General features: G+C 38.6%; 1 protein-coding gene across 1 annotated transcript in view; it reads left to right on the forward strand.

Moving 5' to 3' along the window:
* The window catches only part of ANKFN1 (ankyrin repeat and fibronectin type III domain containing 1), a 64,123-nt gene that overhangs the window by 25,882 nt on the left and 19,328 nt on the right, over positions 1–18,913 (forward strand). The window contains exons 5-10 of the mRNA XM_019474229.1: positions 2,530–2,627; positions 4,545–4,635; positions 8,469–8,576; positions 15,366–15,465; positions 16,629–16,761; positions 17,382–17,498. Of these exons, the coding sequence (XP_019329774.1) occupies positions 2,530–2,627; positions 4,545–4,635; positions 8,469–8,576; positions 15,366–15,465; positions 16,629–16,761; positions 17,382–17,498 (647 nt within the window). The remainder of the gene's footprint in view (positions 1–2,529; positions 2,628–4,544; positions 4,636–8,468; positions 8,577–15,365; positions 15,466–16,628; positions 16,762–17,381; positions 17,499–18,913) is intronic.

Genomic DNA, 18,913 nt, shown 5'->3' on the forward strand with positions numbered 1-18,913 from the left:
GCTGTTCCTGGGGCGGCTTTAAAGGCAACGACAGCCTTTTCTCCCCTTGGTACCTCAGCTTCTTTCTCTGAAATCAGTGGTCTTTGATTATCTCTGAGAACAAACTGCCATGCTGTTGCTAGTCATGATACTAGCACCATGATGTTCCTGCTGTACACATGCTTGCAAACATGTAGGATTGCAGTCCTGTTTAGATTAAGGCAGTTAATTCCTCTTCAGGCAGTGTGTGAGGATCTCTAAATATTAGAAGCACTTTTCTACAAGTGGAATACAAGTGGAAGGGTTGAGAAGGAGACCCACATCAAGAATAGGGCTGCTATGTTTATTTGTGTAAGCTACCCAAATTTAAATATGCCTCTTGAACTACCAGTTTATGTTTGGGCAGTCTCCAGTCCATAGAACAGCTAAAAATTTGGAAAGCTCAAAAGCAACTTAATTTGCGTATTTTACCCTTGGCTTCTGTTTCGTGCTGCCTAAAGTGCAACCTTACCACTGCCCCTCGTGCTGAGAAGCACGCTCAGTCATGCCTGGGGATTTCAATGAAGACAGGATTTGTTGGCAGAATCTGTCTTGGGTGACAGCATCTTGCTTTACATGAATCTTTGAAAAGAAAAATGGTATCTGAAGTGACTGCAAGCCTGTTGATAACACGTTCAGCAGTTCAAACAGGGTTTCTCCAATTTATCCTTCTGGAAAACAGACAACATGTCTAAGTTTGCAGCATGTATACAACGTCCTCAATGATTTAATACAGTGGAGTTATAAACCCTGAAAATCATGGTTTACAATGGAAACTCTGACAGGCCATCGAGTTCAATGGTACTTATAAGCATTCCTATAATTAAGTTGTCGATAAAAACCTACAATACGGTAACGTAACATTCTCTACATTTTCATACTAATGTACAGAGATCGCTTCCACTAAAGGTGGCAGTAATTAGGTATTTAAAACTCAGGGCAAACTAGAAAAATATATACTGAAAAAGTTCAAAGACAATAGACAAAACCAATATCCTTTTCATTGCAGCAAATACAAAAATGTTGCAGAACATGCTGTGCATTCACAAGCCGCAATCACAGCAAAGGAGCAATTAGGAGGGAAAGGAAAAATGAGTTGTGCTATTGATACTTGGCTATTTTAGAAAAATGTGTTGGCTGCTAAGTGTTGTATATGCTGAGCAAAAAATTCGGTGAAGCCTTTTTTTTTTAATGTGAAAATACCAGTAAGACACAGCCAGAAGATGAAAAGTCCACATGCTGAAATTAAAATACCTATATCCTCTGATCTATTCTAAATTATTGACTCCAATGCTAATAAATATGCAAATAAAGTATCTAAACTATTTTGTGAATCTTAAAGGGAAAGCTTTGGGTTGAATTCTCTACTTTGGCATAAATCCAGAAAATTGATGGGATTTTCCCATGTCTACAGTAGAACTGTTTGAGAGATTAATTTCACTATGTTTTTGATAGGTTTTCCTGGAAGTTTGAGTCTGAAGGTACAAGTTACTAAATCCCAGAGGTGTGACTCCAGGATTAACCTTAACTCTAATCATGGTACCTGTCATTAATAAAGTATAATTTAAGAAAAAGAGGCTGTTTTCCTACCTGCAGCCATCAGTTCCCCACTTGCATACATTCTTTTTTTAAAATAATCTAGTAGTTTTTCATGGTGTGTTTGATACTATTGTATGTGCACATTCATTTTTGCAAGTACTGAGGAAGAGTACTGACAGCAGGACTACTAATTTCATAACCCCTTAAGCAGGAATATGAGTCGTCTGTACAAGCTGATGGGAGCACTTTGGTGAAGGTACCCATTGTAATTTAGGCTGCGGGATGGGCTGGGAGGGATGTGTCAGTCCAGCACCATTTAATTCACTTCAAAAGCGGATACGACTTAATAGGTCCACGTGGAGCTCTGTAATTTCAGTGACCACAGCAGCATCAGGCTTGGACAAGAGAGCCAGAACCCACTGAAACCAATGAAGAGACTCTAGTGAGTGTCGGATCTAGTCCAAGGAGGATATTCCTGTACAAATTAGCCAAGGCTAGGTGATGAGAGTTTTGTGGACCTGTGGAGCCAAAATGACTCTCTGCCCTTGCCTACCTATGCCAATTCAATTGCAAAACAGTACTTTTTGTTGGTTTGGATGTATAAACTGCCAAATGGCATTAGCAGGCCCAAATCTTCTACCTACTCTTTTCCACTACTTCTCTTTCTTTAAAAGGAAATTGTTTAAATGAGGGCAAATGTTGACTGAATGTAATTTGTATTGCAGTGTATTTTTAAGCATTCTTTCCTGAAAAGCTTTTGAGCAATATTTTGGTTTTCTCTCTCATACACAGAGATATAATTTAATTATTGTGTGAAGTTTTGCTAAACATTATTGTTAAACATGACTTTTAGTATCCACATGGAATGGGAAACTGCTAGGAGAAAAGTTAACCTGTGAGTGATTCAAGTACTTTGATTTCTTTGCTTGGACTGGTATCTGATTTGATTTTCTCCTGCTATTTGTTTCCTAGTGGAATGGAGCTCTTCAGAAGACTTTTCTCCTTTGGTTGGTGAAATAATTATGGATAATCTTCAGTCTTTGAGGTGCACCATCACAGGTCTCAGAACGGTAAGTGCCAAATGGCTCATTTAGATCTTGAGGCCCCCTGCCGCCCCAGTGATACAAGGACACTGATAATTTGCATCCATCCCTGTTGGTAATAACTGTAGAGTGCCTTTCTTCTAGCAACAAGTTCCAGTCATTAAGCATAATATGTCTGGTATCCATAATCCAAAAGTCACAAAGGAATAGACAGACAGCATGAACTGTTTTTAAGTTGTCATGCTTAGAGGAGATCAGAAAAGACGAGTGAAAGCTGCTGTTTTCTGGATCACAGGATAATCTTAGTGCAGATCAAAGGCTCGTGAAAGATCTAGTCCTGACTCTGATGACCAATAGCTAAAATAACAGTTCTTTCTCCTCTACTTCTTCCAGGAACACACATGTTGATGGCAATAATTTTCATTTTTGTTATTTATTTTTGTATAAATGTTTTACACTGATAAGAACTGGGTCAGCGATGGAGAAAATTGATGAATATTCATATGGATTCTTAAGCAGAATAATTTTGACCATGTGTCTGAAAGTCTTTTTCCTACAGGCTGTTCAGGACCATTTGTGCAAGCAAATTTTGGTTCACAAAATACTTGATGAAAATAAAGCTTGCTCAAAATACGATTTCCACTGGAAGCGTCATCAGAGGGGCCCAATCCAGCATCCACTGAGCTGGAGCCTTTCCACTGAATTCACTGCACACTGAATCAGGCCTACAAAGTTATAGTAGGGGGAGGTATGCATGTGACCCTTGGCCCCAAAACACGCGCTCTCAAAATGAATTAACTTTAAAGAGTAAGCAATGGGCACAATATAAAACCCTCTATATAGAACAGAAAAAAATATTGATTTTTTTCTAGCCTTTTATCTGAAGAAATCTTTGATTTGAAGCACACTGTCTTCCAGGGAGCTGAGCCACAATATGCATTAACTCTGTTTCTCATTTTCTAACAACAAACCAGAGTAACTGTTCTTAAGCTAAAATGAAGCAAGCTTGCACAGTCACTTCCATAGACACATATTAAGAACAGTGCTTACTGTGTGTTTGTCTATACTCTCCAAAGTATATAACATATTTAAATTAAAAGTTAGACTTTCAGAAGTGTTCTCCATCGGCCTAGATTTATGCATCAAATCAGTGATAAAGGTCTGACTGATTTCAGTGGCAGCCAAACAAAGCTTCTTCCATCGCTGTGCTGGCAGAGAGACTCTGTTAAACACAACAGGAAAAAGGGGAGTCCCTATTCCTAAAAAATATTTTTTTTTCTAGCCTTTTATCTGAAGAAATCTTTGATTTGAAGCACACTGTCTTCCAGGGAGCTGAGCCACAATATGCATTAACTCTGTTTCTCATTTTCTAACAACAAACCAGAGTAACTGTTCTTAAGCTAAAATGAAGCAAGCTTGCACAGTCACTTCCATAGACACATATTAAGAACAGTGCTTACTGTGTGTTTGTCTATACTCTCCAAAGTATATAACATATTTAAATTAAAAGTTAGACTTTCAGAAGTGTTCTCCATCGGCCTAGATTTATGCATCAAATCAGTGATAAAGGTCTGACTGACTTCAGTGGCAGCCAAACAAAGCTTCTTCCATCGCTGTGCTGGCAGAGAGACTCTGTTAAACACAACAGGAAAAAGGGGAGTCCCTATTCCTGAAGTCTGATTGTAGGAGTTCCCAGGGTTCGGCTTTGGTAGAAGAGATTGCGGTTTGTCAGTTGGAATTGGTGTGTTCTGTTAACCTTGAACAGATCACCTGTCCTGAAATCTTTGTACTATGTTTCAATCTGTCATTGTGCATCAGTTGATGCCGCTGAAAACTATTTAAGTTCTTCAAAGAAAACATCTTTGGGAGGGACTGCTTTCCAGTTATTACAGCCAAGATTTTGAGTCAAGTGGTAGTTTTGACTCCAGTTGTTTCCATTTGCAGGGCCAGAGGTATTATGTCCATGTTTCAGCATACAACATGAGAGGATGGGGACCTCCACGCAAATCTATTCCTGAATATGCTTCTCCTTCAAGTAGGTTGAGTTTGTCTACCCTCCTAGTTTGACTAGTGATGTTGCTTTGTAAGAATTTCTCCCTCTTCAAAGAACAGAAAAAGACAAATATTCTGTAGTTCATGATTTAATTGCCATGTCATCTAGGAGTGAAATAAACAAACAAATAAAACTCAACTCCTTCCACCCCCCAAAAATAAGCAAAATAATCATATATGTATATTTATTTGTCTTATCTTTTATTCTTCTCCAGTCCTTTGACAGAACATTGTCATCTAGTCACTAACACTTAAGAAAAACTAGAAATATTTTGACCTTCATTTCTCTTAATAGAGTTCTGCTATATGGAACCTCATTTGTCAGTACATGAATGGATCAAAACCTGAATCTGAACTGCTAGAACCAAAACACTTACATGCATCATATGTAATTTTGTATTCTGCCTTGTAGCATTATAGATCCCATTCACTGGACCATTCTTATAGCATCCTGTATGTAAAATACTCCAGTGTGGACACGCATGTTGATGGGATCTAGACTGTAAGCACTAAAATGTTCCAGACATGTCCAAAAGCCTTTCTTCCTTTTCAAACCTATGACAGGTTTTCTCAGACTCCATTAGGACTATGATTTTTCATTTGTAATTTTTAATCTATTATAATCACATTGTATTTGTTAGTTGCTTTTCCAGACTTGGCAGTTCACTGCCAAACTGCCTCAGCATATTACAGCTTCCCTTGTATTGATTAATGCAGTAAAGTGGGACTTTTCATTTTATTGCATTAGCACTTCTTTTTATTAGACTAATGTAACAATTTAATAACCTTGCATGCTAATGTGAGAAAATAAAGCAAGCTGTACCTACTCTCAGTAGTCATAATGGAGAGGGTTGGATAAGTGAGGCTCTTACAGTACCATTGCCCCATTTTGCTTCAATTTTGCTCTTGTTTACCCCAGCATAAAACCAGAACAAGGCTAAAGAAATATTCTGTATGAGACCAAAATGTGCTACAATTGTGGGACAAAATTCTACTCTTGGCTATGTGGATAACTCACTACTATGGAGTTGTTTTAAATAACTTCGTGACATGCAATTACCGTGACTATAGCCAGGTATAACTACACAGGGTTTGGCCCCACAAACCAAAAATTTACATCAGCTGAGAAACAGACTCTTTTACAGTAGCTGCTAGTTATTCAGCTAAATATCCCCAAAGAACAGAGCACTCCTGGCAAGATAGGTGGCATTTACGACTACAGCTTTGTACGATACAAACTTTTGCTTTGAGCGTATTGCATTGTCTTCCCTGCCTATTTTCTTGTCCACTTTTATTAATCTTCTGAAATCTGACAATATGTGCTAGTTCCAAAGCTTTGGGATGTAAGGGAAGTTTTCCTGCAGATTTCAGTGGATCAACACAAAAACTATGCAGAGAATTAAGTTCATTTCGCATGTTTACTGTCTCAGGGATTCTGGGCTTTAGAGTAGCAGAAAGTCCTTGACTTGCCGGCATTAGGGCCATGTTGTCACGTGCAGCTGCTCAGAACTCAGTGAAGTCCCTGCTTCCACCAGGGAGAGCAGTACCATCCATGGGAGTACTAACAAAGTGCCTGGGACAATCATTGTGGTGGTGTTTCTCTGAAAGGCAGCCAAGGTAACAAAAGGAGTCTTTTGGATTTCCCTGTAGGAGAGCAGGAGCATCACTTGACATATATGGGATTTTTTGTGAGTTTATGGCAAAGAGAAATGTTTCTTCATGGCTATATATGTATGTTTTCTTTGTTGAAGAACACAGAAGCTTTAGGCAGACTCAGCTCACTGTATATAGATAGCTGGCAAGAATGTGGTATTTTCATTAAGTATCCTTAGTGACACAGGCTTAAGCTTCACAACAAGTGAGACCATCAGAGCCTAAATGTAAATTCTTTCATTAAGTAATACTAACATCAGAATTTTAGCTTGAGAAACAAGATGCTATTTACCACAGCAGTTACTGGGGGCAGAACTTCCTTATCCAGGTGACTGCCTTCACCACTGGTTTTGAAAACTAGCAGATTTGTGCTTGGCAAGAAGGCAGCAACCTGAAATTACACAGCGTTGCATAACAAAATATGGCCCTAAGCTAAAAATTAAATGTGAATACATTAATACTCTACAAAGTTGTCTGTAATGGCAGCCAGAAGAATATGCAAGGGAAATGAAAGCTTCAGGGCTTAATCCTGATCCATTCCAATCCCAGAGCATCAAAGGTTAGTGACATCCTTGGAGACACATCTGTGTAGCATGACAGTGAATGCTTGCCACTGTCCTGTTTCCCCCACATACACAGTAGCAGCCTGGAAAGTGGTGGCCAGTGTTGGGCAGCTGGTCTGTGAAATCATAGTAGATAGTAACATTTCTAGGCTTATTGATTAGCATGTGAGTGATGGACAATGAGGGAAGCTGGTCTGATTTCCATGTCATTTTTAAGGTAGTCAGCAATCTGGAGGCTCAAAAAGTTTGGAAACCACTGGGATAGAGAAATCATGAGGTTGTTCGAAACTCTACCAGTTTGATGACACCAAAGCACTTTGAGATTGGTGAGTTCCAGTTGGTTCCTCTTGGCTGCTCACAGGAGATCTAAGAACTGGCCTCCCCACACAGAGCTATAAATGCAGCTGGCCCTTGATCTCTGCAATAGCATACAACATGCAGGATAGCCACTCTGCAGCTGTTACAACTGCCCACAGGCTATCAGGACAGCAAATGTCTTCTCTGTCCACCCTTTCATGGGGCTTACTCTAGCTGCTATACTAAATGCAGCAAATACATATTTTTACCCCTGGCACAATGATCCCATTGGAAGGAATGCTTGACTCCAAACTTGCACGAGAAACTAGATCTGTATATTTAGTGAGTGAGCAAACTGTTTGTTGGTGGCTGTGAATACATACATGGCCTCTATGCCAGCAAGATGGCAGCATGTCTCCCTTGCAGACAGATCTCTTAATACCTTGATCCATCATTACTTTGAGTCAGGAAACTGGTGCGATACTTTTTTCTCATTATAATTAAAGTATGAAAATAGTCAAGTCTGGAATTAAAAAGCTCCTCTCTGATACACACAATTTCATCCTCCTATTTGTGATGAGATTGTCTGTTCTTCTAAATCAAGATTGAGATTGTAGCTAGCAGCAAATGAGTGAAAACAAAGTTTTTTGTAGGTTGAAGGTATGTGGGACAGAAACCGCAGCTTCTTGCCTCATGAGTGCAGTGCTGAGCAGACCGTAGACTCTAGGGCAGGAATTGCCAGCATTTGTTCAGGCCTCTGCTGGGAGCACATTTTCAGAAGCGATTTTACTCAGAGCATGTTTCTCTGGCTACAGAGCTAGCTCTGGATGTAGGAAGATGTTCATTCTCCGCTTTGCTATCAGTTTCCTATATAACTGTAGGAGAGTCATTTAGCCTCCTGGTGTCTCAACAAAAAGCAGAAGGAGCAGTAGTGTGATCTTAGTGAGGTACTGACAGTGTCAGCACGGTAGAGGCTGAGAGCAGCTCTGACACTACAGCAACAGAGGCCATTTATGTACTGAAGAGAAATAGCCATTGTCTAGTCAGTCACTACAGGAGCTTCTAGGAGCTGATTGTGAGCTCTTTGTTAATAATCATTATGATTAATTACCTAGCTGGCACAAGGCAAAGGAAACTACTTATACAAGTAACAACAGCAGACTTAAAAACAACTGCCATTTTGTCCTGCGTGCCCAGATGTAAAACTCCTCTAAAGCCAAGAAGTATCAGAGGCAAGAAAATATTTTAAAACCTTCTCCTGCTCCTTTGTGTTTCATTTCTGTTTATTTCCTTTGTTCAATAGACTGGAAAGACTGCAGTGGAAGAGAACCTCGGCACAGGGGACACACTGAGGCCCTGGAACGTCTCCTTCAGCAGGTTCGAGCAGCTCATCAGCATTATAATTGCAGAGGTAAGGATAAATATCTATGTGGTAGGGCACCAGCTGAAGCCTCTGTGGCGCCTGTAATTTTAGCAGTTTTCTAACTAGGTCATACCTTCTCATTCATCAGGAAAAGAAAGATATTAATATTGGCCCATCTGGAATCACTTTAGTGCACTATCTTGCTCTTAACCCTTGAAATTAGTTGGATGAAAACATCTGAAAGCTAGAACGCACACAAGCACAGACACACCCTTTCTCCCTCTGTACCCTACACACCTATTGATTTGTTTTTTCCTACAAATTAGTTTCACACAGGATTCCACTAAAATGTTTCAAGGATCGCTCTTTTATTTTTTCATATAAAGAAATACTTTAGAGAGTTAACAACTGTTTTGGATAAAAAGAGGGGACTTGGCTGCCTCCAAATGGAAGACACTAAGTACTCTAGTGGATGTGATGCCAATCTATAATGAAAAATACTTGCACAATGCAGCGGGAAGATAAGATTGCTACATTTTTAAATAGAATGGATCAAAACTAGGAGAGAGTTCGAATCTCAGCCAGCTCTTTGCTCATCATTCATGAGAAACAGACTGTGCCTTTAATAGCTCAAGAGCCAAGGCAACAGCTTGGCATTCTTTTTAAAGCATATATATAAACTCCTGTTCTGTATGGATTGTTGAAAAGTACTATTTATTTTCTTAAAATAAACTTCTAACTGGAATAATGCTTCATTGCAAAGGAACTTATTTTAAACTGAAAAGTTGAACTACCATGAATTTTCATTTTTCTTCACCTAGTATGACTGTTATGTCAAGCTGCATCAATTGATTTAAAATCACAGAAATACTTAGGGCTAAAATCATCTGGCTGAAATGGAAAGATGCGGCCTTTGTTCTTTACGTGCAAATATGTCACTATCACGATGATCCACAGTCTGCCACAACCCATTGTAACCATAGCAACTTAAACTATTCAGCTATGTTGCTTGGAAAGGGAAAGGAGATATTGTAAGAAAATGTTGTTTCCCTAATTAAAATTCATACAAGCATTATCACTTGCAGGTGGCCTTGGTACTGAAAATACAGATGATGTATTCTCTCTCTTACCTAGCTTTTTCATGCTATTAAAGTCTTTTTTACATGGTACAGTTTTTCCTTTCTGAAATTAGTACATATCTCAGGTCTTTCAGGCCACCTTCCTAGTCAACAGGGAACAAGAGATAAAGTATCTGAGAATATTCTTAGTATAAATTGTTTTACTGACATACCAGCCCAGAACAGAAGCAGTTATAAACAACATGCAGAAAATCCCTCCTTTTGAGAATCTGACACCAGTGCCTGGTTCTTATAAAATTTCACTGCTCCAGAAATTAACCTCAGTCTCAAAGCAAAGCACAGACAACTCTGTTGTTGATTTCCTAACTCCTTTTCCTTAAATAATAAATAACAACAATATAGAAAATCTGTTTAGCTCAGAACATTTTCTTGCATGTCTGAAAGAGGATGTGGGAGCTTACATGTGGCAGTACTACACTGTGGAGCCAGCCTGAGCAACACCCTTGCCTCCAACCAAATAAAAATCTCATAATTGCTTGTAATGCTAGCATTACACAGTAGTATATTTTGGATAAATCAGGATTGTAACATAATAGAAGAGCCTTTGGAACTTGCCTTAAATATATGACTGATGTCCATCCCTTATATTTCAGTAATTTGGTAAAGAATCAAGACAAAGAGTTTGCAGCAAATGTAAGAATTATGACATCACTTTGACTCTGAAATTTGATTCTGGTATTTATCAACCTCAGTGAAATCTGAGGAGTTTGATCAAGGATCTGAGATAAGCTACTGTGTATGACTAAAAAGCCCAAATAATGGCGTTCGCTTCATATAATACAGAGGCCTGAGCTAGATTCTTAATTAATGTAAATTAGCATGATTTGACTGACATGGACAGAAGTCAGCATGGATATGCTGTTATACATAAGCTGAGGACCTGCCCAGGCATTTATCCATTCTTTATCATGCTTCTCTTTACCACACTCTTCTTTGATTATACGTTAATATTGTAACCTCTGTCTTCCTCATTCATTTTAGAGATGCCAGTAAATAGCTGGACATTGTTTGTAGGGTATCCTTGAATCTGCTTACAACCATTGATTTGCTGTGGTTTATAAATGAGAGCAGAATCAAGCTCTGCATGAATTAAAGCTAGGTGAAGACAGAGACAGAATCATAGAATCATTAAGGTTGGAAAAGACCTCCAAGATCATCGAGTCCAACCGTCAACCCAACACCACCATGCCCACTAAACCATGTCCCTAAGCGCCTCATCTACACATCTTTTAAATACTTCCAGGGATGGGGACTCAACCACTTCCCCGGGCAGCCTGTTCCAATCTTTAACCACTCTTTCAGTAAAGAAATTTTTCCTCATGTCCAATGACAGGACTCAAACCTGGGGTGTTGGCACCTTGACTTTTCACTGAGTGATTCCTCTGCGGGGTTATCACACTCATGATGCTCAGGCTGGTTGAAGGAGAGTGGAGGAGGAGTGCAAGGGAGGTGGAAAAAACTGAGAAGGTAATCGATCTAAAAGGTCTGAGGTTACTTGGATAACATAGGCAAAAGCCTCAGAATACAGAGGAGCTAGAAGAGCAAGGCTGTGTGCTATTGCTCCAGCATGATCAGGGAGGGTTAAATTGCCCAGATTCCAGGCAGATCTCTTGCCCAAGTCTGTTCATTCAGGCTTTGCACTGCAGCCTGCCTTTTGCCCTATGCTTTGCATTGCAGGGGCTGAAGAAAACAAGCTTACCAAAATACGAGGAAGAATACATTGGAATGTTCAGTGAGTTTAAGAGCTTTTGGAATTAGATCAGCTGTTGCTTTTGAACCTGCTCTGTGATATGATGAAATCTCCTAGGGAATTACTTAGGAAGCTTTGCTTTCATCTGTTTAATCTTCTGGAAAACCCTCATGATTACAAACAACAGCCATCCATTTGTCTCCATAATACCATGCTACAGACTATCATAACTGAGTTACTACAATTGTATGTCCTGGCAACACTTCAAATGTATTTTTTAAGTATTTTTTTCTTGTAGATCATTCTTTCTAAACAATTCTGAGTGGATTAAGTAATTGTGTGATGCTTCATTAAGAAAGGAACCCAACTCTTCAGTAAAATGCTTACCAGATATTTTCTTTCTGAAATTTGGTTGAAATGTATTTTACTAGACCAGTCAGAGGTGAAATAAAAATGTTCTAATTGTAATTTGATTCACAGGCAGAGCGCATAGTTTTACTGCATTTAACAGAGAGAAGGATCTCTGATTCCACCAGGCGTTTAAAATGTTTAGATTATAATTATTTGTGAGAATATACAAAAGCAGGCTTGAGAGCCAAGCCATAGACTGAGAAGTTCAGGTGGGGAATTTAAGAAGTTACAATTTCAGCTGTTGAGCCTGACTTTGTAATCCAAAATACACCATCCAGTAATATGACTGTCATGCCAATAGCTTCTTCACAAGAATTTTCTTTTGAAAGACATCCCACCTTGAGGTGAGATAATACAGAATCTATCATGGTCTCAAGCTATTGAAGTTTCTGGCCACTACTTAGGCCTTTAACTTCTGCGTGGAATTATGTCTCCATGCACATTATCCCAGTGTCAGTTGTCTGCACTGCTAAAAATATGCAGCTTTAAATTGAGTTTGAATTTGTCTGGAAGTTTCCAGCTATTTGATGTATTTTCATAAGGTTACACAGTTAGTGAAAACTCTAAACCCCATTTTATGCCCTCCACTAGGATTTCAGTGGGATCTAGCTCATCTTGTGCTAATTTGCTTCCTTACTCAGGGTCACCCTAAATGATATCTAGCTGTTCCACAGGCTGTCTGATTTGTGGGGCTAAGATCTCAGATAATTTTGCACTGAGGTAATTCCATTTACTTCACATCTGCCGCACTTGAGGAGAGGCACCCACTTGTCTAGTGATAGGACAAAGAATTCCAGATGATCTTCCTCCTCAGAGAAATGGCACAGCATAACAGACATTCCTCTAGAGCAGAGACCCCAGATGCATACTAGTAGCCTGAGCGTGCAAGTTTGTTCTTATTCTTCCACAACCGCCTTATGTTACTTTTAAGTATCTGTTGTATTTAAGTGAACTGCAAAGAAACATTTATATATCCTACCTGAGAAGAGAAAACCCGCTAATGTTGTAAATATACCTTTGTAGCTAATTGCCTACTATAATCCAGGTTTCAATGCTTCTGATCTAAATCACTGGAAATTCTCTAATCTCAGCCACAATTTGTTCGCTCCTGAGCTTCTGTTAAAAGAGCTCACGACTCTATTGCTGTGTCATTTGTTAATATAAACTTACTTTGTTGTTACTGGGGCTTTTCTATAAAGGTAACTCTGTGTTATTTATTACTTAATTAAATAACAGACAAAGTTCCATTTCCTGTAGATCCAAATTATCCCCTAATCTCAGCTCCATGTTTTTTGGCTTCTAGACACACTGTACTGTAAAACAAAAGCAAATAGCAATGTAGGAGAGTTTCAGTCTCCATCTAGTTTTACATTATTTCTTTTGCTGTTGGCTTCTGCAAAGCTGTGGACTAAACCCAAACCGCTGAACAGCCCAATAACATATATTTCACTTGTAATGTGCCCTCTTATTTTAATGCTGCAGTCTCTGGGTGTTTTATACAGAATCATGTCGCTTTGCCTTCAGCAATTTCCTCCTCCATTCCCTCCAACCTTAATATAGAAGAAAATAACAATTGCATAATTAGAATGAAATTTATATTCCTAAATTGGTCTTAACCTTGGAAGAAGGAAACAGTGAGACAGGAGTTTTCATGTAGCATTTGGTTTACATTACCGTGTTATACTGAAAAAAGTTCACAGTAAAATAAAAATTATCTGAGGAGATATGGATAGAAAACCGAATTTTTTTAAGAGGAAAAGAAAACCAAGATCAGTTGCATCAAAGGAGCAGTCATGGATTTGGATGAGTCTGTTAAAACTAAACTGAACAGCGCATTGGGGAATATGCCACAGAGAACAAGTTTGCACTGGAAAGACAATGGATTTGATGATCTAATAAGTCTCATGCATCTGAATTGTATGATTTCACCCCCAATAGGACCTTGTTCTCTTTGTACTTGCTGTTCAGCAGAGTGGTAATTATTGCTAACAATGTGTCTTCTTTCTGTGGTTTTCAATGTGCAAATTATGGTGCAAATTTATTCATCATTTAAAAATATGTTGAGCACTTACACAGATGGGGTTTTGACAAGAGCAAATTTAGATGTTCTTTAAATGTTCAAACTTAAAACTCACTAGGGAGACACAGATAGACACCTCCTATTTTGCATTGGAGCTAAGTGGGAAATACGTTACTCTGAAAACACCTAAGCAGACTGATTAGCAGCTGTCAGCAAATAGTTCTTCACAAGTCATGTTTTTCCCCACTGGAGAAGGGTGTCCCTCAAAATGTTTCACGCTTCAGTCTGGATGGGTATCCATGCTTCATCCAAATAAACAGTCAGATCCTGGAAAACCGAGATGTAGTTTCACAGTTACATTTTTCTTTTTGTCTTTCTTTTCAGATCACAGTATATATCTGAAGAATTCATTCTTTTTTAAATTAAACGTTTCTGCTGTTTCTCTTACAACAGCATTAAACAGGAGGGACATCGCAAAAGACAATGCAAAAAAAGCCCCAAACAGTTTTAAGCGCCTGTTCCTTTTAAATGCCATATGTGAACAACAACAACTGACAATACATTGTACATTATACAATCCTGCATGTTCCTGACTGCCATCTATTGGCATCCCCTCTAAAATCTGCTTTACAGGTATACGGGTGGGGACAGCTGTTTCACAGAGCTTGCGAGTTTCAGTTCTCACTGGAAAATTTTTCTTTGGCTTACAAGGAAACTCAGGCCATGCATGAGAGAAGGAAAGACTTTAAGTCAAATTCATGAAAGTGAAAAATAATACAATGTATACAAATTTAACCACATTTTTCAGAATATTAGCCAAATATTTGAATTTATACAGTTCTTCTATTGAGAGAGCTGGTCCAGAGATCCTTGCAGGCACACAGCAGGTCTCAGCTTTGACATGAAGTGAACAAATGAGTTAAACACCTCTTCCTTGGATTCCAGATTACTAGGGAGCAAATGTAACTGTGAAAGCTCTGAAGCAATACAGGTGAGTGGAAATTGTTGTGATGGGGAAAAAAAATCCAAACAAAAGCACATGCATTTAATGTGATACAGGGAAAGATGAGGGTCAATCTACTTGTTTCCTTAAAGCTTTTACTTAGACTAGACTGGTGATGCTGTGATGTTAGTGATCACCAGGGCACCAATTATTCAGTTCTTAGAAGCTTAAGGTATATATGGACAGAAACCGAGGAATTACAACACCCTAAAATGTTGACTGATGGTTCGATTCTCTTCTTGGGTTTTTGAGACCACTTGCAAAATTCATATCCATTCTGAACATTATGAGTGCATGGTACTGGTTCAAGCTATACTTTGCCTAAGAGCAAAACATTTTTACCAAGTCTGAGTTTGCTGCAAGTAAGGAAATTGCTTGCTGTCACATATCACTAAGATAATGAATATATAAGCAAAAGGTTGTATTTGAGCATGTTTCTAAATGTTGTCTTTTGAAAGGAATATAGTGGGCACTGACTGAAATTTAGTATTGTGGTTCAAGAGACAAAGGTTCTTTATGAGATACTAACAAATTTAAGTGCTGGGTTTGGTTTGCTTTTTATTTTCCATTTTAGAAAGTTCTAAATTACAGAATGCTGGTCGCAAGCAATCAGTGTCCAGAAGCCTGAAGCACCTTTTCCATTCATCGAACAAGTTTGTGAAGACTCTGAAACGGTTTGTCATTCATTTTATCTCCCAAACTTTCTGAGTTTTAGCCAGCAGTTGTTGCTCTTATGTAATAGTGAAAAGCACCGTAGAAATATATGTGAAGATTCCACTACCAATGCAACAGCCATCAATCAGAATGAACCTGATAAAATCACATAATGTAAGACTGGTGCAGCTGATAGGAAAATAATGCTCCAGTTCCTACTGAAATCAATAGAATCTTTTCATTGTTACTGTTGGTAATGGATTTGAATTGTAACAGAGTGAAATATTCTGTGCAAACACAAAGTGTAGTTACTGAGGTGTTTTCGAAGTACTGCCTCTGTTACTGCTCAATAATGAAACTATGGTATTTATTTCATTCATAATATAAAATGCACAGTTCAGATAACATGTTTTAATAGTCCATTGGCAACAAGCAACACATCTAGAATTCTTTAACACCTTTAGCTAGGTTTGTAACGCAGTGTGACCCAAACAACCCTCAGCCTTGATAATTTGTTTTAGCAAATGGAAGTTGCTTACGCTGGATTATTTCTTCTTTCATTGCCAGGAGTGTTCAGTTCGCTTTTTCTTCTTTGTATTTTGATAAGAGTTTGATTCTTTCAGAAGAGCTCTCCAGAGTCTTTAAATTCCCTAAGGCAACTACTTAAAGTATGTAACTAATTGGAAGGGTAAATATTGAAAGGAATGATCTCTATAAACAGTTTTGCAGATATGCTGGCCAAATTACACTCAATTACACTAATGTAAATCCATAATAACCCACCTGATTTCAATTGAGTTACTTCAGATTTACTCTGAAGTAAACGGGGGCAGAACTAAGCCCATTAATGATAAAAAGTTTTGGTAAAATTTCTGATTTCTAAAGGACATAAAGCCTCCATTGTGTACTGTTTGCTCTGGCAAAATTCTTACTAAAACTGATGTCAGTCACTTGCACAGATTCATAATTTCTTAGATTCCTCACATCATCTAAAGTGATAAGCTTCCCAAATATTTTTCAGAATTCACTGGCTGAAGTTGCATGATCTGTATAAAACAGAAGTTAAGACAGGATGATTCAATTTGTCTCCTCAGAACTTAACATTTATGATTCTTTGACTAAAATTCGGCGTGGATGTGAATAGACATGAAAGGTGTTTGACAATGTTTCCTTCTTTCTTTAGGGGACTCTACTCTTATCTTATATTTTTTTACAAAGACAATTTAATAGTAACCAATGAAGATCAAATCCCGATTGTGGAAATTGATGACTCTCACAGTAGTTCAGTTATGCAGGATTTCCTGTGGTTCACAAAGGTAACAGGAGCCTAATTTCATATATTGCTTCTACAAATTTTTTGCTAGCAGTGCATAGGCCTTAGCTCATCATTCTGAATATATGAAATGACGTTACTAAAAAGCTAAATGATGAAGTGCTTTACATTTCACTCATGTTAAAATGCAATTTGCACAAACCATTTATATGGGTTAAATTCTGACTGGGTCACTGACTGTGGCCCAATTAGCTCTTTTAAATGTATGATCCTACATAAATGATTGCTACTTGGGTACATAAAGGTTTTATGCACACTTAGAGGAAGAGCCTAAAGAAATAACTAGAAGTTTTGAAGTTGGTATTATGGTTATAACATCATTCAAGATATCTTCACACTATTTTTTATACCCCAAAGAACAGTAAATCAATTTTACACAATAGTCCAAAAAGCAATTTAAATAGGTGCATGATGTTTACAGAACAACTTCTGTGTCTGATTCAATATCTGTTTCATGTTTATGTAGGCAAGTCATTGCCATCTGTAGAAACTCAAAATGAGCGATGTCTACTGATTTTTCCAAGTCCAAAATGTTTTTAGTTTCGTTTCTGCTTTTGTAAATGCTGAGAACAAAAACTGATTGAACTGGATATATTTTTGCAGTTGTCTTGCATGTGGGATGATATCAGATGGCTAAGGCAGAATATGTCTATATCCGTGTCCTCATCAACAGCACTTCAAGCCAGGCAAAAGATGCTTTCAGCAGCAGCACAGCTACAGGTTGGTTGCATTGCATATTTCTAGCTATTAACTTAGTGACTTTCTGATCTCTAAGGGATAGTACTGCCAGCTGTCCTATGGTTCACCACTCCCCACTGGCCTGTTCTTTGGAGCAGCGTTATCATCTACAATGAAATGAGCTACTGAGCCTCTCTTGCCAGCTGGAAGGAAGGAGTTACATTAAAAGTAAAGAGTAGGAAAAAGAAAGGAAAGAAACAATAGTGGCAGACGAAGAAAAAAACAAATATGAAGCAGTAAATAATGACCACAGATATGCCTGTGGGTTTGCAGATTGGGAATTCAAGAGTTATACTCCTAATATTTGCTGCTCAAAAGCCTCTTAGAAGGCCTATTAATTATTAATATATTAATGAAGCATTTAAACTCTGGGTAAGATTTAGCACTTCCTTGTGTTATATGGGAACCTGCAGCAGTAGGTAGCTTCTGTCCCCAACAGCAAGGACAAGTAGACTGCTGAAGTTTCCAGAATAATACTCAATTCATCCATGGCTTACAAACTGCTCAAGTACAGCTTCTAGGGCAGAACTACACTGTCTGACAAACAGGATGGCTACGCTCTTGTGGATTGTCAGCGGAGAAATAAAAATGAATCTTTCATTAAGTTCTTAATTGAGCTGCCAAAATTTTTAAGGTGAAATGTACCTTTGTGCAGAGAACCAGTCAGAGACCTATTTAGACCCTTAAAAACAGAGACTAAGAGAGATTAAGTGGTGCATAGATCTTGTGCTGACCCCTCAGCACAGTGGTAGGGACAGCAGCACTACATGCACTATTCATATCATGTTCTTAAGGCATAGCAGTCACTCTCAGGATGGTTCCGTTCCAACCTGTGCTACAGATACAACCTGAGTGGTACTGAACAGGCCACTTAACCCTTCTGTGTCTCGGTCCACTATTTGTTATGCAAATAGTAATTACACTTTCTCTAGCAGAACATTTTGGCATTTATTGTAAAGCTTTTGAAGAATGGGTTTCATGATAACATGAAATCTCTAGCTAGAAGGCAGACACTTTCGTAAAATATTTACTTTTGCGGGAAACTACATTTTCAAAAAGATGTGCGCATGATACTCACAGAAAAAGTATATCCAGGCCTTGCTTTCTCCTACCTTTTGTTTGAATGAAGTCACCAAAGCTTCCCAGAAAAATCTATGGTACAGTCATGGAATTAATGGCAATTAGCCAATGGCATCCTGGCCTGTATCAGAAATGGTGTGGCCAGCAGGAGTAGGGAAGTGATCGTGCCCCTGTACTCGGCACTGGTGAGGCCGCACCTCGAACACTGTGTTCAGTTTTGGGCCCCTCACTACAAGAAGGACGTCGAGGTGCTGGAGCGTGTCCAGAGAAGGGCAACGAGGCTGGTGAGGGGTCTGGAGAACAAGTCTTATGAGGAG

Source organism: Aptenodytes forsteri, unplaced genomic scaffold (genome assembly GCF_000699145.1).
Source record: "Aptenodytes forsteri isolate BGI_AS27 unplaced genomic scaffold, ASM69914v1 Scaffold153, whole genome shotgun sequence".
Taxonomy (NCBI): Eukaryota; Metazoa; Chordata; class Aves; order Sphenisciformes; family Spheniscidae; genus Aptenodytes; species Aptenodytes forsteri.